Here is a 26,305-nt window from a genome sequence, read left to right on the forward strand (position 1 = left end):
TTTATAGGAAGAAGAAATTGCTTCTCACTGGGAGTATCCTAGAAAGTCTTACAGAGGAGATATAAGGACCTGGAAGGATCCATAGCATAAAAGCCATGAGGGAACTGGAAAAGTGTGGCCATAGGATATTACAGATAGAAAGGATAGCATGAGCAAAAATGGAAGCAAGAAGTTACGAGGTGAGTAATGAGTACAAGAAGGCATTCTCTTAACAAGGACGAAAGGGAATATAAATGAAGTTGGGGTAGATTACGCCCAAATGATGGAAAACCCTGAATGCCAAATAATTCTGATGATGCTAATAATAAATAACAATAGTCATAGTAGTAATATACTGGTAGTAATTACAATTTACATTTATTGAGGACTTATCATATGCCAAGCATTTTTCTATTATCTCATTTAATCTCTCAATAACCGTATAAGGTCATTATGTAGATTCTCTTAATTTTATATATGAGATAAATGGATCCACAGAGAGTTTTTTTTCCCATGCTCATATAATTAGGAGTTTTCTCTTTATTTAGAAAAGTTCCTAGAGCTCATATACTAGCCCAGCTGCCACATGGCCCCAAACCACCCCCTTACTACAAAATGCTATTGAAATCAAGAAGGATGGGAGGAAAGAGAATACATGGTATTATTTAAGACTGTCAAGGCAAATGGCATAATACATGTCTTTTCAGAGTTTATTTCTTAAAATAGATAACTCCACTAAGATTAAGATAATATCCTCCCTAAACCCATTTTCTATCATCACACTTAGTCGATCCATAACATGCATTTGATATAGAGAATCCCTGTAGTTCATAGAAATGAATCTTATATTATAGCCTGATTTATTATATTATTGCTAATCTTTTTTCCTACATTTTCTCTATGTTTGATATACTTTTATCATGCTAAGACATTTTTTTTATTGTCCTGATATGAGGTTAGTCATTGATAATTCAGAGGATTGGGGGTGAGTTGAAGAAATATCTGGTTTTGGATTAACAATTGAGCTAGCATTTGACCTTGACAGGACTTCATAAACATTTTGTTCTTGCTATATTATTTAAAGCACATCTAAAACTACAAAAAATATTATTGTTGGTGTTACTTTATTACATGATATCCTAAGTTACTTCCCTATAATCCATTAAGCAAACTATATGTACAAAGTTTTTTTCAGTTAAACATGTTTTATATAAAATAAATGATGAACAAAACAGATAGATATGCCAATAATAGAAAGAAACATTTTAAAAGTTGGAGAAACATTTCTTGTGTTGTTAGTACAACAACAAAGTTTATAGTACTTGAAATTATTTAGTCAGCATCCCCAGGGGATAAAAGACACTCCCAGCCCTCTTCAGTTGCAATATATTTTTTTTGTGCATGCCCAGATTTCCCCCTGCAAACGCACCCAAAGAGAATAATAAAATTGCATGTATGTAACCTGGAGGTGCCAATGGTAGGTTCCCCATGGTACCCCACATGGGACCAAGACCCATGTGCATTACTCACTATGTTGTTTTGCTTATTCTCTGCTCTGTGGTACAAATAGATTGTTAAAAATGTCAAAAAGTCCTGAAAACACCCCTATGGGTAAGAATAATAAGAAAAAGAGGAACCATTTATGTTTATTTATACCACAGAAGGTTAAGCTGTTGGAGACACTAGACAGTGATATAAGTATGCAATGTCTTACAGAAGAATATAGTGTTGGAATCACCACCATACATGACCTGAAGAAACAAAAGGATAAGCTATTGAAGTTCTTTGCTGAAAGTGATGAACAGAAGTTAATGAAATATAGAAAAACAATGCATAAAGCTAAAAATGAAGATCTTGATTGTGTATTGAAAGGTGGATCTGTCAGCATTAAAGTGAACGCATGCCACTGATTGGTATGCTGATCATGAAACAAGCAAAGATCTATCACAATGAACTGAAAATTGAAGGGAATATTCAACAGGTTATAGACATTTAAGAAAATACACAACATTAGATTTTTAAGATTGTGTTGATAAAGCATCTGCTTATCACAAAGCAGCAAAAAAATTGAGTGATAGATTTGCTAAGATCATTTTTTGTGAAAATCTGATGACAGAAAAAGTGAATAACGCTAATGAAACATTACTATGTTGGCATTATTGCCCCAAAAAGACATTGACTATAGCTGATGAGATATCCCCAACAGGAATTAAGGATGCCAAGGACAGAATAACTATGCTGGCATCTGTTAATGCAGCAGGCACACATAAGTATAAACTTGCTATGATAGGCAAAAGCTTGTGTCCTTACTGTTTTCAAGGAGTAAATTACTTACAAGTCTATTATTATTCTAACAAAAAGGCATAGATCACCAGGGATCTATTTTCTGATTGGTTTCACAAACATTTTGTACCAGTGGCTCATACTCATTGCAGGAAAATCAGACAGGATGACAACAACAATATTTTGTTATTCCTTAACAACTATCCTTCTCATCCTCCTGCTGAAATTCTTATAAAATAATAACGTTTATTTGCTGGGCACACTTTCTCATGCTTGTAATCCAAGCATTTGGGGAGGCCAACTTGGGAGATCACTTGAGGCCAGGGGGTTGAGACCAGCCTGGACAAGATAGCAAGATCCCCATCTCTCCTGTCCAGGACAGATTCCCAGGTTTGGTCTGAGTTGTATAGAAAACAGAAGAAAGGAAAGCTCTTCTTCTACCCCCATGACTTTGAGTCATTATGAATCGCAAAGCTTATTTTAAATTACCTAATTATATGTTTATATTATGGTATAAAGATGTTTTGGTCTGTTAATTCAACATTTCTAAGGCAGCTCTATTCTTTATTTTTGGTTTATATTATAATTTTCAACCAATGCTTCTATATGAAATAGATTAAAATTTCTATATGTGAAGTTGCTAAGATTGTCTTAAGTGTGAAAATAACACACAGGCTTGAGGTTCAAATTTTCTGAAAACTCATCCCACTTTACCTAAAGAAACATTTTATGGTTGCTGGGAAAAATGAAGCAGAAATAAGTTTTTCGCTCTGAATTTTCAGGATTTTAGTAGAAAATGGAAATAAGCATTAACTTTGAGGTAAAAAAGATTTTTCTGGCTTCTGTTTTATGAAAATCATAGATTTACAGTTGACTTTATCAAGAAAGGGAACATGGCCCTATCATGGAAGGTATTTATTCTACCCATGAGACTTCAGGACAGTTAAAATTATCAGTCTAAAATGAATAAATGAGTTCAGATTCTCATTGGTGTTCATACTTAATCTCAATGCATTTGTTGAAGAGTGATGGGTGTTAAATCTGACCTAGGGTTTCCTGGTGATTTCTTTCAAAATCATGGATTTAAGATAGTACTTGACTGTCTCAAAGAATCAATACATCTGTTTCTGAGAGCTAATTATTATTAGTAGTAATAATATTATATGCATTAGGGTTATGACAGATAAATACTTATTGCTAATAATATATAGCTAATAGTTATAGCTAATATTTATTATTACTACTTTCACTAATATTTGTTTAGTACATATATAATATGCTAAGCACTATTCTAAACACCTTCCGTATCTATCAGCTTCTTTAGTCTTATGAACAATCATCTTTTGAAAAAACTGTCTATTCGTCTCCTTTTCATCGTTTTGTAAAGCATGCGCAAAACACATGGGATTTTAACAGTGCCCCTCTAGCAATCAAAGAGTGTGCATTTGCCATTCCTATCAAGCTGTGTCTGAACCAACATTGGACAAAGGCTTCTCTGTGGGAGGAACCAACCCCACCATCCCAGACTAAGTTCCTCTCACAGGAAGTTCAACTGGCCATCGAGCCAGGGCTGACTTTGGAAGGTTCTAAGAGAATCAGGATATTTGGAGTCCCCTCTGCTTCTGAGGCTGTCCCCTAAACCATTTAGTTAGGTCATTTTGTCTTTTTGCTCTTTAAGAGGAAAAGCCTTACAGGCTTTCTATGCCTTCCTACCTTCAGATCTGCCCCATGTTTGTCTATCTCCCTGTGTTGGTCACATCCTCCAGGTGACATTTGGGCAACAAACATTTGACCCAATCTCTGTGTTCTCTGGAAAGAACATAGTGACTCTCTTTCTTGGCACACAAATCCTTGATTGTCTGTTTCCTACCTGCCCTGCCCCCGTTTCTGTGCACAGCTTCCCCTCCTCACACCTGCACACATCACCTTCGAAGTACGGCAGTAACGAATCATTTTTCATTACTCGGAAGTACCCTTGCACATGCTGTTCCCTCTGCCTGGAATGCCGTCTTCCTTCTTTTTGTCTCACACACCCCTGCTAAATCTCCCAGGCACAGATCGGGTGGCCTCCTCTCTAAGCTCTCTATCCCTCCTTCCCTTCCTTCAATATTTCTTATGTCTCATACATATCCCCATTATAGTGCTCACTATCCTGTGTGTTAGTTTCTCCCCACTAAAATCCGTAAGATCCTTGAGGGCAAGGCAGGTTCCCTAACACAAGACTGCCACACAGGATGCCTCCATGGCCGAATGCTCTGATCACCTTCTCAATGAGGACTCAGACACTTGCCAGAGACCTTAAAAGAAGGGAAAACAAGAACAAAAATCAACGGAATTACTGTGTTTTTTTCCCCCAATCAGGTATGGCCTATATATATATGATTTCGTTGTCTGCCAAAAGATTTTAGCATTTTAGGCTTAAATTTCATTTCCTATTTTAGACCATACCCCAGCGCATAAGTTGTCAGATCTGTTTTGTAAAGGCTGGTATTTCTTAAGTGCTCCATGAAGTTTCTAGTTCAAAATAAGCTGCAAGGCCTTAGGGAAAATTGGATCTGAGCTCGTGATTTCCCTTAGCATACAAACACCAAATTCCGATCTTGGAGCATTTTCCTATTTTAATCTTGGAGTTATGATCCAGAACTCTGTTGACCCACAGCATCCCACAGTTCCTGGAACGATGAATCCTTTTCCTTTTTTTCCTGTTGTCTGCCACCTCTGCTTTGCGTTTCTAGTCTTGAGCTTCAGAATGCCTGTCCTTTCATTAGTGGAAGAAGCATTGTTTTACTGTGTTGTCTCTTCTTTCCCTGCTAATTTTCACTGTCAGTTTTTCTCCATAAGGAAAAAGGATATGTAGTTGATAATTCTCAGCTCAGAGGACATTTAGGGTTAGAAAATGAGATACTGTTACTTTACTAATAGTTAAAAATAGAACCGTTAGTCAGGATCTTCCTTACACTGTCCTCCAGGAATGAACACTGTTCACTGCTAGTTCCTATACCTGTATTGCAAGATACAAAGGGCAGGAAGGCAGGCTCACCTACACACCATTCGTTATTAGTTGAATGCGCAATTTCTTTTTCCCAACGTGGGCATAGCCGTCTTAAAAAGTTCAGTGTGCTTTGTGTTTTAAATCAGTCCCTTCAAAAATGACCAGTCTTTATTTGAAATATGTTAAATCACCAATCTTCCCTTTTGTTAATTATGATGATAGGAATAAGAAACATTTTTTCTTGCCATTCCTAGCCCCACCCTCTGTTTTCTCTTTTTGCCTATAGATGGATTGTAAAAACCAGGCTGCTTGGCGCTGAAGATCTGTATATCGGTGCCTATTAGAATAAGACCAAGCCCCTAATAACATTATGGGTTTGGGGATTCTGCTCGCTTTACAGTACAATTAGCTTTCCTCTGTTATTTGGCCAGACTCCTCACCTCGTGCATTTTTGGTCTGTTGGAAACAAAGAAAAGTGTACGAGAAAAAACACTGAGGTGGAGGCACTGAATGAACAACACAGGTATATGTCCTGCTGGCAGTAAAGACGATCATATATCCCTAACATTGAATAAATCTAAGCCACAGTGCTTTTTTATATATGTTATTTCATTTCATTTTCAAATAAAACCATGAGATAGATGGGGTGTCCCCCTCACTCTGCTGAAGTACAACTAAGCCCCAGAAACTTTTCTAGTGCTCCATATAAAAATATTTAAAGGGTAGAAAAGAGCCCAGGTTCAGAGCATTCTGGCTCTTGAGTGTGGGGATCCGACCCCTACACTGTACCACCTCTCATGGAGGCAACCACTGTCCATACTCAGCACAAGGCATCCACGCGTTGCAGATGGGCAGGGCACCCGTGTGTAAACAACACTGACGCTGCTATATGTGTCCTTTCTTTACATGGAATAAAAATACCGAACTGATGGGATTTACCCTTCTCCCCCCTCTCATTCTTTCCTCCTACCTTTTCTCATTGCTTTACACATTAGAAGCCAATACTAATGAATGCAAGGTGAAGGGAAGAAGGAGAATTTTTTAAAAATGGGAAACCCTTTTAAAATAAACTTGCTGGCATGTGTATGGGTGAGCATTCTCATTCTTGCAAAAAAAGGGCCAGTCTTCTATCCTGCACACCTGGAAACAGGAAAGCAGTGTAGAGCAGAGGCTAAAAGCTTAGGCTCCGGAGCCAGGCTATTAGGGTTCCAGTTTAACTGGGCAACTTTAGACAACTTGTAACCACTGTGTATTTTATTTTCCTTCCCTGTAAAAGGAGATGATTACAGTAGTACTACTAATTCACAGCAAAATAAGATGAGCTAACACATATGGAACATTTAGAAACAGAACCTGCCCACAATAAATGCTTCATACATGTTTGCTGTCATTTTGCATAATCAGATAGCATATATAAAAGGTTCAATGCATAGTAGGTGCTCAATAAACATTTTTCCCTTCTATTATTGATGGCTTATATATGGATTACTGTAATGACTCACATTCTTTGAAAAATATGTGCTTTGCGTCAGTTACCTTGATGCCAGAATAAACAGGTAGTTATCACATTTTGGAGGGGTTAGCCACCAGTTTCTTTCTTTTCTTTCTTTTTTTTTTTTTTTTAACTCTTGATCAAAGGTTTCCCTTTATCCTTCCCAAATGCCATTTTCCTACTGAACAAATATTGTTAACTGCGGCCTCTGCCACGTCACTTTACTTACCTTAACTCTTCCCTCAGTTTTACCAAGTAACTAACACCTATTGAAGCAGAGTTTTCTCTAAGTCATTTCTCCTCTCTATGTGGTCACAACAAAAAGTCGTGTTTCTAAGTTTTTACTCCTCTGATCTCAAATGACATTTTTGTAAATGATAAACTGGTTTTCTCCACTAGGCTATACATTTCACAAGCGCAGGGATATTCAAAGCTATCTCCCCACCCCCTAGCAAAATGCTTGGAACAAGAGATACACTATGTATATTTGTTGAAGAAATCAGTGAATGCTGAAGAAATGAATAAGGTATAAAAAGGAGTACCTTCCTCTCCAATTAACTAGAACCTAATGAAGAGATGTATGAAATTAATCAGAATATTAGTTGCCTTCTACTTTTAAAAAAAGAAAATTAATTTTAGAAACCTAAACTAATATTATGTATTTATTTTAATATAACAGTCTTCAGATTATGTCCTAGAGTAAGAACACATTCATCTCGATCTCCTAGACCTTAATGGCTGTATAATATACAGTGAAACTGATAATATACAGTGAAACTGATACTAACAACATGCCAAAAATAAGGCAGTAGAATGTTTCACCTCCTCAGGAACTCCATGGCATGACAGTATAGAGTGGGATACTGGCCTTTGAACTTCACTGTTTCCACAGCCTGGAACTCTCTTTCCTAGATACCAGAATAGCTTATTCCCTCACTATATCCAGGTGTCTGCTCAAATTTCACCTTTTTAGAGAGGCATTCCCTGATTATTTAATATTTTGTCTAAAATAAGTCACTTCCCTCAACATCATTCTTTGTTTCCTTTTGTTACTTAATTTTTTAACTCTTTAAAATAGGTTTATTTAGGTATAATTCACCTACAATAAACTGCACATATTTAAAGTGTACTCTTTGATATCAGACAAACATATACACCTGTGAAACCATCACTACAATCAAGAAAATGAACTTATTCATCATCCCCCAAAGTCTCCTGATGCCTCTTCCTCCTATCCCCAGGTAGACACTGATCTGTTTTCTATCACTATAGATAAGTTTGTGCTCTCTAGAACTTTATATAAATGGAATCATACAGAATTTAGTGGGTTTTGGAAGGGGTCTTGTTTCTTACACTCTGCAGAATTATTTTGATCTTTATCCTCGTGTTGTATATATCAATTGTTCATTCCTTTTTATTGCTGAGTGGTATTCAATTGTATTGATATACCACAATTGGTTTATCCATTTGCCCATTGATGGACTTTTAGATTGTTTCCAGTTGTTGGCTATTGTAAGTAAAGCTGCTGTGAACATTTGTATGTAAGTCTCTATACGACATATGCTTTTATTTCTCTTGGGTAAATACTCAGACATAGGATGGCTAGGTCGTATGGTAAATGTATATTTGACTTTTTAAGCAACTATCAAACTGTTTTCCAAAGTGGTTGTACCGTTTTACATTCCCACCAGCAGTGTATGAGGGTCCTAATGAATTTGCATCATTGTCAACACTTGGTATTGCCAGACTTTGTAATTGTAGACATTCTAATATGTGGTGTCTCATTGTGGTCTCCATTTGTATTTTCCTAATAACTAATAATGTTGAGCATCTTTTCATATGTTGGTTTCCCATCCACATATCTTTTCTAGTGAAGTGTCTGTTTAGATCTTTTGCCCATTTTTAAAAATTGATTTATTTTCTTATTACTGAGTTTTGAAAGTTTTGTGAGGTTTGTTTTGTTTTGTTTTGACAGAGTCTCACTCTGTCACCCTTGTGTCATCATAGCTCATAGCAACCTCAAACTCTCAGGCTCAAGGGATCCTCCTGCCTCAGCCTCATAAGTAGCTGGGACTATAGATGCATGCCATGACCGCCAGCTAATTTTTCTATTTTTAGTAAAGACAGGGGCAGGGGCAGGTCTCACTCTTGCTCAGGCTGCTCTCGAACTCCTGAACTCAAGCTGTCCTCCCACCTCAGCCTTCCAGAGTGCTAGGATTACAGATGTGAGCCACCACAACTGGCCTGAGAGTTCTTTACATATTCTGGATATAAGGTTGTTATCAGATATGATGTACAAATGTTTCCTCCTAATCAATGGTTTGTTTTGTATTTCTATACCGGCATCTTTCAAAAAGCAGAATTCTAAAATTTTGATTAAGTTTATCAATTTTTCTTTTAGAATTGTACATGGTGTCTAGCCTAAGGTCAAGACTTTCCCTAAATGTTTTCCTAATTTTCTTCTAAAAAGTTTTTAGTTTTAGATTATATGTTTAGGCCTATGATGCATTTTGAGCTAATTTTTATCTATGATGAAAAATACACATCAAAGTTAATTTTTTGCATATGGTTCTTCTATTGCTTCAGCATAATTCATTGAAATGTCTCTTTTTGGTCACAGAATTGCCTTTTCATCTTTGTCAAAAATAAATTGACCCTCTGTGTGTCACTCTATTACTGAACTCTCTATTCTCTTCCATTGATCTATTTTCTATCTCGTCACCAATTTCCCATTGTCTTAATGATTCTATCTTTATATTAATAGTAAGCGTTAAAGTCAGGTAATATATATTTTCCAACTTTATTCTCTTTTTTTTCACAGTTGTTTTGGTTATTCTGGGTCCTTTGCATTTGTTATGAAATTTAGGAGAAACTTGACAACTTCTACCAAACAAAGCACCTGTTGAGATTTTGATTAAGATTACATTGACTCTATAGATGTATTTGGGAAGAACTGACATGATAAAGGTGTTGACTCTGCCAATTCATGAACATGGTATATCTTTCTATTTATTTAGGTCTGAATGATTTCTCCCAGCAATGTTTTGCAATTTTAAGTTTACAGTTTTGACACATCCTTTGACAGATTTATTCCTTAGAATTTCATGGCTTTGGTGTTATTGAAAGTTATGTTGGTTTTTATTTCAAGTTCTGGTTATTTATTGCTAGTATAGAGAAATAAAATTGCTTTTTATATATTGATCTTGTAACCTGCAACCTTTCTAAACTCACTTATTTTTTCTGGTAGCTTTTATGCAGATCTCACAGGATTTTATACATAGAAAATCATATCATGTGTGAATAGAAACACTTTACTTCTTCCTTTTCAATATTGGTGCATTTTATTTCTTTTTCATAATGTATTACACTGACTGGAACCTTCTATCCAACCTTCTATCCAACAATGTTGGATAGAAATGTTGTGAGCAGACATCCTTGACTTTTTCCTAAAACTGGTAGGAAAGCATTCAGTCTTTCGTAATTAAGTATGGTGCTAACTATAGGTGGTTTATAAATACCTATTTATCAGGTTTAAGAAATTCCTTTTTAGTTTGCTGAAAGTTTTCATGAGGAATAGATGTTAGATTTTCTCAAATGCTTCTCTTGCATTCACTGAGATGATCATAGGGTTTTTCTTTATTAGTTAATTAATATGGTGAATTACATTAATTGATTCTCAAACATTTATGAAATCTTGCATTATTGGGATAAACCCCATTTGATCATATTGTATTACCTTGTATACATTGTTGGATGCTATTTGCCAAAATTTGGTTAAAATTTTTATGTCTATGTCCATGACAGACATTTTTATGTATAGTTTTCTTTTCTCATAATGTCTTAATGTGATTTTTGGTATCAGACGATGCTGGCCTCATGAAATGAGTTGGCAATTATTCTCTCTCTTCAGTTTTCTGGAATATTTTATGTAGAGTTGGTATTATTTCTTCCTTATATGTTTGGTAGAATTTACCACTGAAATCATGGAGGACTGGAGTTTTTTGTGTGTGAAGGTTTTAACTATAAATACAATTACTTTAATAGAGAGCTAGTCAGTTATGAACTTCTTCATGAGTGAACTTTGGTAGTTTGTGCCTTTCAATGGATTTGTCATTTCATATAAATTGTTGAATTACTGGCATAAAGTTATTCATATCATTCCTTTATTATCCTTTTTAATGTCTATAAGGCTGTCACTTCTCTCAATTCTGATATTGATTAATTATCTATTCTCTTTTTTCCCTGATCTGCCTAAATAGAAGTTTTCGAATTTTACTAATCATCTCAAAAAACAGCTTTTGGTTTCATTGATTTTTCTCTACTGTATTTTATTTTGTTTATTTTATTTATTTCCTCTCTGATTTTTATTTTCTTACTTGTGCTTACTTTGGTGTTATTTTTTTCTTCTTATTCTAATTTCTTAAGATAGATGCACATATTAATTTGAACTTCTCTTTATTTCTAATGTAGACATTTTTTCTCATTAGTATAGTGGTGAGTATTCCTGCCTGTCTAATGGAGACATTTCGTGCTATACATTTCTCTCTAAGTACCACTTTAACTGCATCTCACAAATTTTGATATATACTATGTTTTTACTGTTAATCAGTTGAAAATATTTTCTGAATATATGAGAAAATATTCTAGCAAAACTGCAAACAAATCAATACAGAAATCTCAAAGTGAGGGTGGTTATGGGCATATGCAAGGTGACCAGTGAAACTTTATAATAATTAAATGCAAATTGATATGGATAGACCAACTGGGAGTGTGCAACATATATACTAAAATAAGGACCCTTTAAATAGAAGGCATATACTATGAGAAAATTCTAATAATATACTATTAAAATGTACTAAATGATTATGAGTGAAGCCTCAGAACTGGTTGGGATAAGGCAGATGGAAAGGAAAAGCATTTCAGAGAGCACATGTGAATGTAGGAAAGGGAGAATGGAGAAGAGAAAACATTCTGAAGGTCTAATTCTACTGTATTAGGAGGGATGTGGAATATCTTAAGGAGGGAAAGAATTGGGAACTTATTTTCAAATAATCACAGAAACTTATATATCTGATCTGTACAAAAGGGAAAAATAAAGTAACCCTGAAGGGAATGGAGAAGGATCTCAGAATCTCAAAGTTAAAAAGAGAAAAAAGGAATGAATAGGAATGTCACCAGACCACCAAAAATGAAGAAAAGGAAAATGAAGAAACAACAATGTAAACATAAAATAAGATGAATGATTAAAATCAAGCCTGACTGTCATTACTCTAAGTTGTATTTGCCTATTAAAATGCAAGCCATTAGATTATAGGTTTTAAAACTCCAAATTTAAAAAGTTACAGCTTTAGGTTATTTATGAGACACATTTTTTAAATGATTACTTTTAAATGTTAAAAGTAATGAGGTAGAAACCAAAAACGTGATCCATAAAAGGAAAAAGTAATCAAAAACCCAACAAATGTCTTACATCCAGAATACATAAAGAATTCTCATAACTCAACACTAAAAAAAAAAATCCAATTAGGAAATGAGCAAAAGACATGAACAGACATTTCACCAAAAAGATATACATAGGACAAAAAGCACATAAAAATATATTCAGCATAAGTAGCCATGAGGGAAATATAAATTAAAACCACAATGAAATATCACTACATACCAATTAAAATGACTAAAAAAATAATGACAACACCAAATGCTAGTGAAGTTGTGAAGAAACTGGATCATTTATACATTGTTGATGAGAATGTAAAATGGCATGACCATTTTGGAAAAGAATGGGTAAACAGTATGGTACATCTTACTATGGAATACCAACCATCAATAAAAAGGAATAAGCTATTGACATACACAATAATTTGGGTGAATTTCAGAGGAATTATGCTGAATGAAAAAAGCCAATTCTCAGAGGTTACACTGGGTGGTTCCATTCATGCAACATCTTTGACAAAACAATAGAGATGTACAACAGATTGGTAGCTGCTAGGGGTGTTAAGGAATGAGAAAGGATGGGAATTGGCTGCGGCTATAGAAAGGTACCAAGAGGGATTGTTTTTTTTTAATTTTTTTTAAATTTCAGCATATTACAGGGGTACAAATGTTTACATTATATATATTGCCTTTGCCCCACCTGAGTCAGAGCTTCAAGCGTGTCCAACCCCAGACAGTGCACACCACACCCATTAGGTGTGTATATACCCATCCCCTTCTCCCCACTCCCACCTGCCCAACATCCGATGAATGTTACTACTATATGTACACATAACTGTTGATCAGTTCATACCAATTTGATAGTGAGTACATGTAGTGCTTGTTTTTCCATTCTTGGTGTACTTCACTTAGGAGAATGGGTTCCAGCTCTATCCAGGATAATACAAGAGGTGCTAGATCACCATTGTTTTTGTGGCTGAGTAGAACTACATGGTATACATATACCACATTTTATTAATCCACTCATGGATTTATGGGTACTTGGGTTGTTTCTACATCTTTGCAATTGTGGAAATTGTGCTGCTATAAACATTTGAGTGCAGATGTCTTTTGTATAGAATGTCTTTTTTTCCTTTGGGTAGATGTCAAGTAATGGGATTGCTAGATCAAATGGTAGATCTACTTGTAGTTCTTTGAGGTATCACCATATTACTTTCCACAGAGGTTGTACTAGTTTGCAGTCCTACCAGCAGTGTATGAGTGTTCCTATCTCTCCACATCCACACCAACATTTATTGTTTGGGGACTTTTTGATAAAGGCCATTCTTACTGGAGACAAGTGATATCTCACTGTGGTTTTGATTTGCATTTCCCTGATGATTAGAGATGTTGAGCATTTTTTCATATGTTTGTTGGCCATTAGTCTGCCTTCTTTTGAAAAGTTTCTGTTCCTGTCCTTTGCCCACTTTTTGATGTGGTGGTTTGATTTTTTTTCTTGCTGTTTTTCCTGAGTCCTATACAGATTCTAGTTATCAGCCCTTTATCAGATGTGTAACATGCAAATATTTTCTCCTATTCTGTAGGTTGTCTGTTTGCTCTCATGATAGTTTCCTTGCCTATAGCACAGATGATTTGATACCTAGGATGTGTGCAGTACTCTGCTAGGCACTTGGCCCCTGGTTTGCATTTTAAGAGAGGAGAGGATTTGAGGAGCTAGCCAATCAGCATATGCCTTGCTAAGCCAAAAAATTGTTTATTCAATTTTGGTGTAGTTTATTCAACTACTCATAAGTTAAAATGATTGGGAGGAACATGGTTCATGTGATCCTAGGAGAAACTATAATTGAGACTTATCTCTACTTGTAGCTTGCAACAGCTTTAGAGCTAACCAGGGACAAATAGCATCTTGTTTTCAGCTTCTCGTACAAGTATCATCGAGCAACTAGGATCTATTAAAATTGATTCATAAACTACTACAAACTCTTTGATCTTCTTAAAGGATCTAGAACTAATTAGGGATAAAATGTACTCAAGTACAATGCAGTCCAGCCAGGGATGTTTATTCAAAAAGAGGATGATAAACAAAAAAGTCAGATCTGAAAATTCTATTTAAAAATTAAGCTATCTTATTTTTAATGAAGAATTCAGAGACTTGGGATGGGGTTAAAAAAATAAAAGTTTTAAATCTAAAACCAGAAGGATTTTTTTGTACTTTAAATTGTGAAATTATATTATTTTTTGATCAGGTGCATACTGAATTCTTATAATACTATGTACAATATTAGCAAGGCATATTCCCCGCTTTCAAGAGTCTTGTACACAACCAACTATAATGTAAGGCAGAAAATATTTGTTATAATTGAGGACCTGAAAATGCCATTTAAGACAGAGAAGAAAGAGATTTATTACTGTTAGGGAGGATTAGAAGAGTTTTCATAAAGGAAATATCACATCTGAAACAAAACCAACAAATGGGCAGAAACGGGGGGTCATAATAAAATCAACCAAAGCACATTACAGGCTGCGTTTACAAACCAGCAAGTAATCCCTCCTGGCTGGAGCCTTGGGGAAGGGGAAATAAAGTTAGATGATTTCCAGTCAATCATGAAGACCCCAAAATGTCATCAGAGGAGATGGGAGTTTATTTCGAAACCAACATAAAACCACACAATGGTTTTGAAACAGGGAATAGTAATCAAAACTGTGTCTTAAAGAGATTATTCTGACACCATGTATAAAATAGATTTTTAAAGTATCAGAGGTAGGAAGACCAATATACAGGCCATGGTTGCATTAGAGTAGTTGACTCTGAACTCAGAGAGCGAATTCTAAGTAAACAGAAAATAGAAAATAGAATCCGGGGAATGGATGACACTGTGACGAGGGGTGATAGGACTTTGGTACTGATGTCAGCAGTGACAGAGGAGTACAAAACGTCTTGAGGTTTAATGTCCGTGTGCCTGGGAAGTTGACAATGTGCTTAGAAAGAGAAAGAAAATAGAGAACAGATGAGGTTTGCTAGGGTGGGGGTAGGGAAAAAGATAATGTTTCATTTATTCAATAAATATGTATGGGGCACTTACTATGTACCAGGCGCTGCTCTGGGGGGATGAAAGAGTTATCTTTAATTTTTAAAGCACTTTACGTGGAAGAGGCACTGTTCCCAATCTGTGCAACTCCAAAGGCAGTGCTAGAGCCTGGGAGTAGAGCAAGGCAGAAAGTGAAATATCTCTCTAATAAATGAAGACTTCTTGAGAAGTAGTAAGAGCTCTGTTGCAGGCAGTATGCAAGCAGAAGTTGGATGATATTCCTCCAGGAATGTTGTAACAAGGGTTTCCTACACGAAGAGAGAGGTTAAATTAACCTTTCTGTTGAGTTCTTTCCCAATCTTAAGAGTCTGTTCTTTCCGATGATCTAGTCCTGTGAGTTCTATTATTAATCTCTGGTTTCTCCTAATTATTAAATAAATTACTCACTCTGTCTGCCATTCAGTAAAACTCACACATTTGCATCTGTTTTTCTTGAATTATTTTTGGTTAGGGCTCTTCTTCTTTATTAAAAAATTCTACCCAGTTAATGTTACCTTTATAGCTAATTCAGAATGGTAAGCCTGGTAGATTGGGTTATAAATATCAGAGGGGAAAAGGATTTCTTATGCCTAATAATATTTTTGTTTGGAAAAAGCCTGCAAACGAGAAATAAATTATCTTGACTTCAAGATTGCGATGCAGTTTCTGTATTTTGCAGTAATTCAAAAAGGAAAAAAATATTTCAGAGAGATTCATGTTGCCCTGGTATGGTAAAAAAAAAAAAAAAAAGAAGAAGAATTATTCTCCAAACACTGTAAACCTTTCGATAGAAACATTTATCTATGTTGCATTCAAAAAAAGAACACGAAAAGGAAGGAAAGAGAGGAAAAGGAAAAAGGGAACCTGTAGTGAGCTCTATTATAAGCTATAGTTCAAGCTTCGCATTTCCTGGTGTCTTTTGAAACGTAAAATTCCACAACAAATAGCTCTGTAACGTATAACCAGTATGAAGATTCAATTCAGATTTAAGCACTTTGGTTTGCTTTTGAATCTTGCTATTTTCTGCATTTGTTTTGACTGCTCTCATCATTCAAGATTGACGCTTGGATGGGTGTGTAGGAGGAAGCAGCAGCAGCAGGCTTACAGCTTGCAGACAAAAAAAATCTGTCTTATCTGATGGCTATTATTGAAAATGCGAGGTGTAGCCTGGGCTGGGTAATGAAGGGGAGCGAGCGAGGGGGAGCAAGGAGCATGGAGTCGCATACTGATGAGTGTAGGAGTACTTGATAAAAAGAATTCTGGCTGCCGGCTGTGCATTGCTCATTGTGGAGTACTCCAACAATCACATAGAACGCAGACCAGCCTAAGCTGACAGCTTGATATGCCTTCTTCTGCTGCCTGGTTTTGGGGGCTGTGTGACGTGCTGGTCGGTAGTAAAGATTAATATATAAGAAATGTGGAGCTAGGATCAAGTCATACTCCGCAGCCTGCCTGGCAAACTATGTTTTACTTCTGACTTTGCTGTCTCGCTGAGAACATTAATCTGTCAAGCTGGCGGGCTCCTTTGATAGCAACTTTCCCCGGAGCATGATGTGGCAATGCCACCTCTCAGCCCAGGACTACCGCTATTACCCCGTGGACGGCTACTCCCTGCTTAAACGCTTCCCTCTTCATCCTCTTACAGGACCCAGATGCCCTGTCCAAACAGTGGGACAATGGTTGGAAAGCATTGGGCTACCTCAGTACGAGAACCACCTGATGGCTAATGGATTTGACAATGTGCAGTTTATGGTAAGATGCTCTCTGTGTCCACGGAGCTGCCTTTTGTCTGTCTTTGCTTCTTATGTGTCTTACATGGCTCAGAGGCAGCCTAATTTGCACCAAAATCGGTCCGTTTTCTGTATGTAACTGCATCAGAAAATTGGATGCCCTTAGCACTGAACTTACTGTGTGCATATAGACACTTGCTAAAAAATGAGATCTAGATGCATCCATATACATATGTGTTATGTGAATGAACTGCTGAGAGTACTATTTATAGACAGTGAAAGAAGATTGACATTTATATTCTTCCAGTCATTCTTTGTGTGATTTTTTTTTTTTTTACAAATTTGTAATCTTAGAATACCCAGGTAGATTATACCACGCTTCAGCTCATTCTAGATTCCTAAAATATATTATTTCACTTGAGCATCAGCATTTAGTGATTAATTAATTTGTTAATGTTTATGGTGTGAAGATCATTTTCTTTCCTGATAATTGTTGAATAATCAGTTTAAATCGTGTGGACAGCCTTCAGTTCATTAGCAAACTGCTTTGATGGTCAATTATGGAGAGTATTCACTTGCTTACACCTGCTAAGTGAAGAGCCATGAAGTATTGTTTATTACTTTAGGTGGGAAAGAAACACTTCAGTCAATTAGCTGTCAATGTTTAGAAAGAGAGGTTGATAGACCAAGTGCATTCACATACTTCTGAATCCTAGTCTACATGCAGTTTAAATCTGACATGTGCAAACTTCCCACCGTGATGCATGTAGGTGAGGAAGGAGGATGGGGAGGTGTGCAAACCTACACACCAGCTTTCTAATCATTTCCATACCTCCCTCAATGCTCATCAGTTCCCCTTGTTAAGCTACGTCACAGCTCTTCTTTCCTTTCCTTGTTTTTAAGGTCCCATCACACATATCACTGATCTGTATATTCAGAGAGACCTACATTAACATAAGCATGTAGTACACAAATGGTTCGCAGAAATAAGTAATAGCTATTCCTAAATAAAATGCTGAGGCTGACACCTGCAGCTTACTAATAGCAGAACTGATAATGAAAACACTGAGAGCTAGTCAGGTCTTTTTATCTCTATTTGAGATTGTATTTTTCTCCAAGCTCGACATGATGGTTATAGATTTGAAGATTACTAAAATTGTTAAACTTCTGCTCGTTCTCTAAAAGTGTGAATGCTCATGAGCTTTACAAAAATAAAAAAGACATAAATATAATAAGACATATGAGCTCTAAATAATTGTATGCATAAAACCTTTTATGAGAGTTTTTTGTTTTGTTTCATTTTTTTTATAATGAGATATGCAGCCCCTGTTATTTTTCTTGTGTCTGTTAAGTACGGTCACTGGTTAGATAGACAAGATATTGTGGGTATTGAAACAGGGAAAAAAGTGAAAGTTCTTCAATTGCTAGGGAAGTCTTAGGACACTGAGCAAATTTAGAACTGACTTAGGACACTAACAGATGGCACTAATAATTAGAGGAACTATCAAATAGAATGAAAGTCTTTTCATCGTTATTTATGTTTACTGCCCATTTCTATGTCTTTACTCTTTCTCCTTATTCCTACTTGAAATAAGGCTTTCTCACTCCCACTGCTCAAACCCTTGCCCAAATGTATTCTGGTCCCATAAGTTAGGTCTTTGGATTCTCTGGATCATTTTGGCATTCTGAAAGATTTTAATTCAGCTTAATTTCCCCTGAATGTTAAACACTTATGAGCAAATATAATATCTTTTTGAAAGCCTCAAAACTGAAAGGTTAATCAAACAGGTTTTAAATAAGTATTCAGGAAGAGATTATAAAAAATGTTAATGAATGAATCATGTATAAGCACTACAAAATGTATCTGGAAGGCAAAATTCCTGGACATATGTGACAAAACCAAGATCTAATCTTGGATTTTACCTAGATTATTGTCTTTACTCATTTAGTTCCGGTATTACATGTCATTTTTCCTGAAAAATAAAGACAGTATTAATCCAGATGAGCCAATAAAATAGTTTCTTCATGAGACAGAATTTTTTTAAAAAAACTTTGAATTGCCATTAGAGGTGTTAGTTGTGAAAATGAAGCAAATCATAAAATGGTATTATCAATTAGTGCTTTACATGCTGTTATATAGCATTTTCTTGCTACTAGTAACATGAGATGAATTTCTACCTTTATAAAAATTATTTATTGATCTACATAATCTAATTTGTTTAATTATGAACTTAGTTAAAGTACACTAATATGACTGGCTCACTTTAAGAAACATTTCATTAATGTGGTGAAAAATCTGTTAGACCTGCTAAATCTCCACTCAGTATCACATTCTAGCTTTTGTTTTTCTTGAAACACATTCTGACCTGCATTTATTCATCCCGTTGCCTAAGCAACAAGCACCACGCTCCTATTAACTACGATGTAGTGCAGGTCTTATTAGCTTTTTAGAACAAGACAGTAGGCATCAAAGGATATAATTAATGTTGGTTGAAACATCATAGTACATCTGTGTATACATATACTTTATTTAGGAAACATTCTCAGGAGTTAATTTTTTATTTAATCAATATTCCATTAATGAATGTGAGTTTAAAGGGTCCATATAAGTAACTTTCAAAGTAAAGTACTTATTGAAAGCTTAAAAAAAATCCTTTTGCTAAATCTGCTCTAAATACATACTGTCACACCAAAACGCAATATATGGATGATTTATCTCCATGGCTACGGTTAACTTTAATAAAGACTACTTACATCAATTCCTAGACATTGTTAGAAAAGAAGGATCCTATCTGTGCGTAAATATCTGTCAATTATTGCTTCTCCTTTGGGCTCTTAATACTTATACTTGATTTTATAGATGAGTGATTTTTTTTTCCCATATCTTAAAGTCAAATTTCCAAAGTTTCCCTTTATGTATTTCATTCTGGCTTGTAGAATAGTTGTGTGCACAGTTTAGATTTTCTGTATCCTTAAAAATATAAAATAAATAGAAATTGGTACAATCAAAGACTGTCTATAAAAGTATATCAGGTCACCTAAGACTTTATGAAAGTCACATCAGTGTTGAAATCAAAAGCCCCTTCACACTTTCTTAGTACGTTTGTCTCTACCGTTGTATTTCTTTTTCCAAGTCTGATGACTTCTTCCTAAAGTTTAAGTCTCAAACTATCTATTCCTGCCTTGATGATTTTGCTTATCTACTCTCTTCCTTCCTTCCTGGACAGCTATGTCTTTTCCTTCCCCTCTGTCTTTTATCCTCAAAGTCCTGCCTTATTTACATAGCTTTCTTCAATAACTCCAGTCCATAACAACCTTTACTTTTCTCTGAACTCATGTAGTGGTTACATTTAATATGAAAAATTACATTTGACATGCCATTATTTTCTGTCTAAAATGACAAGTTTTCGCATTTATATATCTTGTCTCCCCAACTAGACTGGAAGCCCCTCAAGTCCAAGTTCCATGTACTAAATTCCCTTGCCTTTCTCTCAACTCCTACCATAATTCTGTGAACATAGAAATCAGCCTTAAAAAACCGAAGGCATAAGGTTGTTGTAGATTGTAGATGGACCTCTGGTCTCATTTTTAAACTGGAAGCTTTGTTTTATTAATGGGTACATGGAACATTCGCTCATTCGTGCAACAAACGCTCTTCAAACATTTTCTGTGTGTCAGGAATAGTGTTAAGTACTAGGGATATAACAGTGAACAAGACATGACCTTTACCCTCAAGCAGAGTATGGTATTGCTTTCACACCTATCATATTATTTGCATATACATCACACACACACACGGGCCCATACACACACATACATGCATACACACTGTATCACAGGGACCTGTCCCCTCTTCCTTCCATATAATTGCCATAATTCGGCATATATACTTACTAGCAATCGTTTTTCCAGCAACGAATTACAATTGATAATAGAAGAGGTAAAAATATATCACCACATGAAGTAAAAGAAGATAAAGATACTAATAACACCAAAACAGTGTTATGGTAGATTTATAGTCTGAAAACTGTATTAAGAAGTTTATATTACTTGGAGGAGGACTGACTCATAACCTTACCCATGATAACTAGTTGGCAGTTATATTTGTAAACTCTAATCACAAGGGGGGGGGGGGAAATGAAATTATCACCAACTCATTTTTTAAGCATCTCCTATGTTTCTAACAGTCATCAGTCACCTAGGTTGACTTGGGATGCTTTGGCCATTATTAAAATGTTCAAAATGCAGCCCCTGCAGTGTAAGAAATATAAATAATACTGATAGCCCTGCAAGATGGTATTTTTGTACACTTGGGCAGATAGCATTTATAAAAGTCTTGCTGGAGGTCAAAATGAGAGTGCCTATTAGACACTGAAGTGGAGCCACAGAGCTCTTGGAAATCGTCCATTTCAACAAAACATTTGAACAAGACAGAGCTTATAAGTATTTAATTGAAACTTTTTTCCCATTTCTGTGGGGTGCTTTTTACCTGCTAATGGACTTACATCTCTTTTGCACTTTTACGTAACTTTTCTGTTATAGGAGCATCATTTGCAATTGGCCTGATAAAATGACCTTTTAAGTATCTAGGTAGTATGTTATGATCCAAGTAAGAAGCTAAACTTGTGAAGTAGAAAAATAAATTGCCCCTAGAGGGTAAGACTGATCACTCCCATGAGTATTTCTTGTTCAAATATTGCTTAGGAAAATTTTATGAACTTACTGAGATTTGAAGGTACCTGCCACACTCCCTACGCCTTCCTGTTTCTGAAACAGGCTAGGCTCAGAGTTGAGTGGGTGGCCTTATATTGAAAGTACAGCTATAATTTTCTAAACTCATTTAGGCCAGTAGTTACAAAGTTACAAATCATTTTGGAAAAAATTAAAAAACCAAACCATAATTTTTTCAACTACTGACATTTAAAAATCTGTTGGCACGTAGAAGTCAAAGCCAAGATAGTGTTATTCTTTATCTGGACAAAAGCTTAATTGCAAATATAATAAGCAACAGCCTCTCAGCGGTATGAGGGAAAACTAAAGGAAGACTTCTCATTTCCACTGTTTAGTTTCTCCCTGTTTCGGTTTACTCATCTGTAAAATCAATCTAATGAGGAATCTAGAAGAAATGTTCTTTGGGGTTGTTATTTAATATTTTGAGCTCTTTAGAGATGCAGGGTACAATATTGGTGCTGGCAGAGCCGCTAATTGTTCTTGTATATCCCATTAGCCTTGGAAGGATACTGATTGCTTGTGCAGCAGAAAGTTGGAAATGAGGGCATGTTGCAGGCTGACCATCTTGGAAGAATGGCTTTCAGAAAAAACATTAGGCGTGATTCTGATCTGGTGATAGGAGCATTTTCTTCCATCTGGAAGTTGCTCTGATTACATTTTTAAGCATTAAAATATGCTGCCCCATTTTCTAATAATGCAGTAATATAACTGCCATTACTAACTGATGCTCACGCGAATAGGCCTTTAATTTAGTCATGCCGCCTATTTGCATAATTTGATCTCTACGATTGCTTCAAATGACCAGATAGTTGGGATGAGGAATTTACCTCATGAATCAGAAAACTTACTAAAACTGCTGAATTACAGACTCATTTTCAGAACTCTAGCCACCATCATACTTCTTTTCTTCTTTAAAAGGACAGATCTCGCAAACGAGTGTTCAACAGCAATGACCTCCATCTTCCCATTCCAGTCACCTCCTCTACCCCATAATCCAGCTTGCTTCCCAACTTTTCTGTTAAAATTGTTCTTTTAAGTCAGATGTGATCTGCTTCTTGCCAAATACCTATGCCCCCTCTTTTTTCCTCGCTTCATTTCTCTTTGACCTCTTTACAATACCTGATTTTCACCATCTACCCCTTATTGTTATTTATTCCCCACGTGGGTTCCAGGACATTACACTCCCCTTTCCAGTCTCTCCTGTTCTTCAGACCCTCCTCGTGCCCCTAAATGTGAGTGATGCTTTCTCTTTCCATCCCTGAGGTTCTCATAGATCCATATCTGTTCTCTATACTTCATCTCTTTTCTACCTGGTTTCCAGGACTATCCAGCTCCTTGGTAAACATTTTCACATATATGTATGCATGCAAAGAGCATCTAGCACAGACCTGGCATAGAATAAATGCCCAACAAGTGTTAGCTATTACTGCAGCCAGAGTGATCTTGCTAAAACACACATTTGCTATAGCAAAACTCTGCTTAATATCCTTCAAAGGTTACCAAATTACCTATGGGAGATTATAAGATATTTCCAAAATCCTTAATATGGCTTTCACACTTAAGATCCTTTATGACCTACCCCCAACTTATTTTCCAGCCATATTGCTTGCCGTTTCCTCTCTCTGCAGTGGGAAAATGCATATTTTCCTTTCATTGCCTGGCTTTTGCACATGCTGCTCTCTCTGCCAAGAATGAGCTTCCTTTCCTGCTTAACTCCTTTTTATCCTTTAGCTCTTAGCCTAGTTGTCACTTTTTTTAGCTGTTAGTTCTTTTCTGGCCCTGCAAGTATGGGTTAGGAACTCTCCTTATGTAGTACCCCTTCTTAGAATTTATCTTACTGGGGTATATTACCTATTTACTTGTCTGTCTACCCCCACCACCTCTGCCATACATAAACACTAGAACAGGGGCTGGCAAACTTATTCTGTAAAGGGCCAGATGGTAAATATTTTAGGCTTTGCAAGCCACATGGTCTCTCCTGCAACTATATAACTCCGCTGTTGTAGCATGAAAGCAGCCATCGACAATACCTAAATTAACGGGCATGAGTAGGTTCCAATAAAACTTTATTTACAAAAACAGGCATATTTGGCCAATGGGTCATAGTTCGCTGACCTTGCCCTTGATTTTGAGCTCCTCAAGAATTAGAAGTATGATTTGATCCTCTGTATCTCCAGGTCCAGCCCATGGTTTACACATGTAGACACAGGAAATGTTTAATGAAAGGAGGAAGGGGAAGGATAGGAAGAAAAGAAAGAAGGCAGGAGAAAGGGAATGAGGAAACCAGGCAGGTGGCTATATAAAGGGTTCTTGAAGGCCTGTTTGGTTTAAAGAGAACTGGCCAATAGTTGAGGATATTCAGAGCAAGATCCAGCCTTCAGGAATCTGATGAGAGCCAGGGAGGGTGTTTTTGCTTTCACCAAGCAGACTGGAGTATATTTTTGGCAAGGGAACTGCACAGGCACAAGAGCTAGAAAAACACAGCTGCAAAGGAAGCCTGTTGTGCCCTCTGTTTGGAATTCCTTTATCTTCCTTCTTCACCTAACTGTGTATCATTGTTTATAAATCAGCTTAAGCTTCACTTGCTCCAGGAAGTATTCCCTGGTGCCATCCTGTCATCTGGCTGGCATAACTGCCCATTCCCCAGGTACCCATGGCACCCTGTTCTTAGCCCCATGCTAGTCCTTACTGTGTTGCATTGCATTGCACTCATTTTATCTGTTCAGGTGTCTGCTTCCCCCAACCCCACTAGAAAGTGAGTCCCTTAGAGGCAGAGATTGGATCTCGTTTATCTTCATATTCCTAAAGCCTTGCACGAGGCCTGGCATATAGTAGTTTCTCAATAAATATTGACTGAATGGAATTTTTAAGTTCTATATAAATTATCCTATGTAATTGGCACCATAAATCTGTCATAAGTATTAATATCCCAATATTTATGAATGAACAGAATGAGATTCAAGAAGGTTAAAAAATGACCAGCTGAGCCTAGATTTCAAAATTAAACCTCTCTGACCTAAAAGTCCCTGCTCAACTCAGTAAAACCAGACAATTTCATCATTCCTCCCTTCATTTATTCAGCAAATATTTCCCGAGCCACTGTTATATTGCAAGCACTCAACAGGACACCGGCCCTGCCCTCAAAGCACTCCCAGTTTAGCATGCTGCTGGTCCTTTGAAGGACTTAGTCCTTCTTACCTTTCCACCTCCTCCCACTACTTCTCAAGAGGACCTCTGTTTTAACCAAACCAGAACCCTCACTGCCAAATTAATACATACTTTCACTTTGGTTCACAATTGACCTTCTACCTCATATAGCCTATGTCCTCCCAATTGTCTAATCAAGAAAGACCCATTCCTGGAGATCCTGGTCCCTCCACCTGCTCTGAGGAGTCTTTCCCTATTGATCTAGACCTTGTTCACCTCTCCAGCTTCATCTTTCACCCCTCCTAAGCTCTGGCCATGTTGGATTACTTATAATCCTATAATAGCACCACACCTGCTCACAAATTCATGCCTTTGCATACCATTGCCTCTTATGTACACTGTTCTCTGCCCAGAACACTCCTTTCTTGCACTCATTCTTAGCCTGGGTAATTCGTCGGAGTGGGAGTCATTTTATGCATTCAGGAGATACTGTATCAAATAGTAGTAGTTTTCATGGAAGACATGATTTGTCCTCTCGTGTAATCTTTTCTATGGTGTAATGAGTTGTCACCATGAATTTTTATCCACAAGAAAACTCAGAGACAGAAACAACACTGTACAAATCATTGCATGTACCTCCCTGACTTCACCCAAGACTACCTGAGCTAGTTTGTGTATACCATGCACATCACAGACATTGGGAACTATCCATTCATTTGAGAGTGTATGATCTAAAATAATATTGAGAAACAAGAGCACTTATAACTCTACTTATGAATTATAGAGGCATATTAGAAGAGGAGAAAAATAAAATGAATAATTAATATAGGCCTCTGGATATCAAGTCATTGATTTCTGCCCCTTGAGTCCACAGAATTATATTTCAGATTGTTATCCTTTTACCTTCTCACAGGCTGAGCAAAGATGATTAGGATTCATATCCAAAGCATTGTGGAACATCTTGGGTTTATAAGCCAAAGTCTGTTTAGATGGCTGGCAAGAAGAATTAGATTTGTCCTTCCAAAGTTTTAAAGGAGATCTTGAAACTTGAGGCCTACAAACTAAAGTATCTCAAATTTAATTGACAAGAGTTATATTTTACATTATTTTATCATAAAGGAGTGATCCTGCACAGATGGAGCTGAACATCTATCTAATATTCATCAGTCCTATATAAAAATATTACCCATCTAGTTATTAGCCTCAAACAAGTGAACAGGAATATTCAGGCTGGCAAACAATTATTCCAGAAATCCCTTATTCTTTCAAAAGGAAGCAAGCCAAAGATCACTCCTACCAATTCAGTCATTTAAGAACTGCTGAATGAATAACAGTGAGGTTCTTTTGGGGGAGGAGTAGAGTGAAAGGTTTGTGATATAGTTGAAAAATGGTAATCCATTGACTTCCTGGTAGGTAATTATGATATTGTGAAAAGAAGGATACCATGTTA

The 26,305-nt window shown here is 36.4% G+C and overlaps 1 protein-coding gene across 11 annotated transcripts in view; it reads left to right on the plus strand.

Moving 5' to 3' along the window:
* ANKS1B (ankyrin repeat and sterile alpha motif domain containing 1B) overlaps positions 1–26,305 on the plus strand; it is a 1,022,908-nt gene that overhangs the window by 624,745 nt on the left and 371,858 nt on the right. For 10 of the 11 annotated variants that reach the window (XM_012787601.3, XM_020287904.2, XM_012787602.3 and 7 more), the window contains exon 15: positions 16,893–16,999. In XM_012787601.3, the coding sequence (XP_012643055.1) occupies positions 16,893–16,999 (107 nt within the window). Of the gene's footprint in view, positions 1–16,336; positions 17,000–26,305 lie in introns of those variants that run through there. The other variant, XM_012787612.3, reaches the window with a different exon arrangement.

This window comes from Microcebus murinus, chromosome 10, assembly GCF_040939455.1.
Source record: "Microcebus murinus isolate Inina chromosome 10, M.murinus_Inina_mat1.0, whole genome shotgun sequence".
Taxonomy (NCBI): Eukaryota; Metazoa; Chordata; class Mammalia; order Primates; family Cheirogaleidae; genus Microcebus; species Microcebus murinus.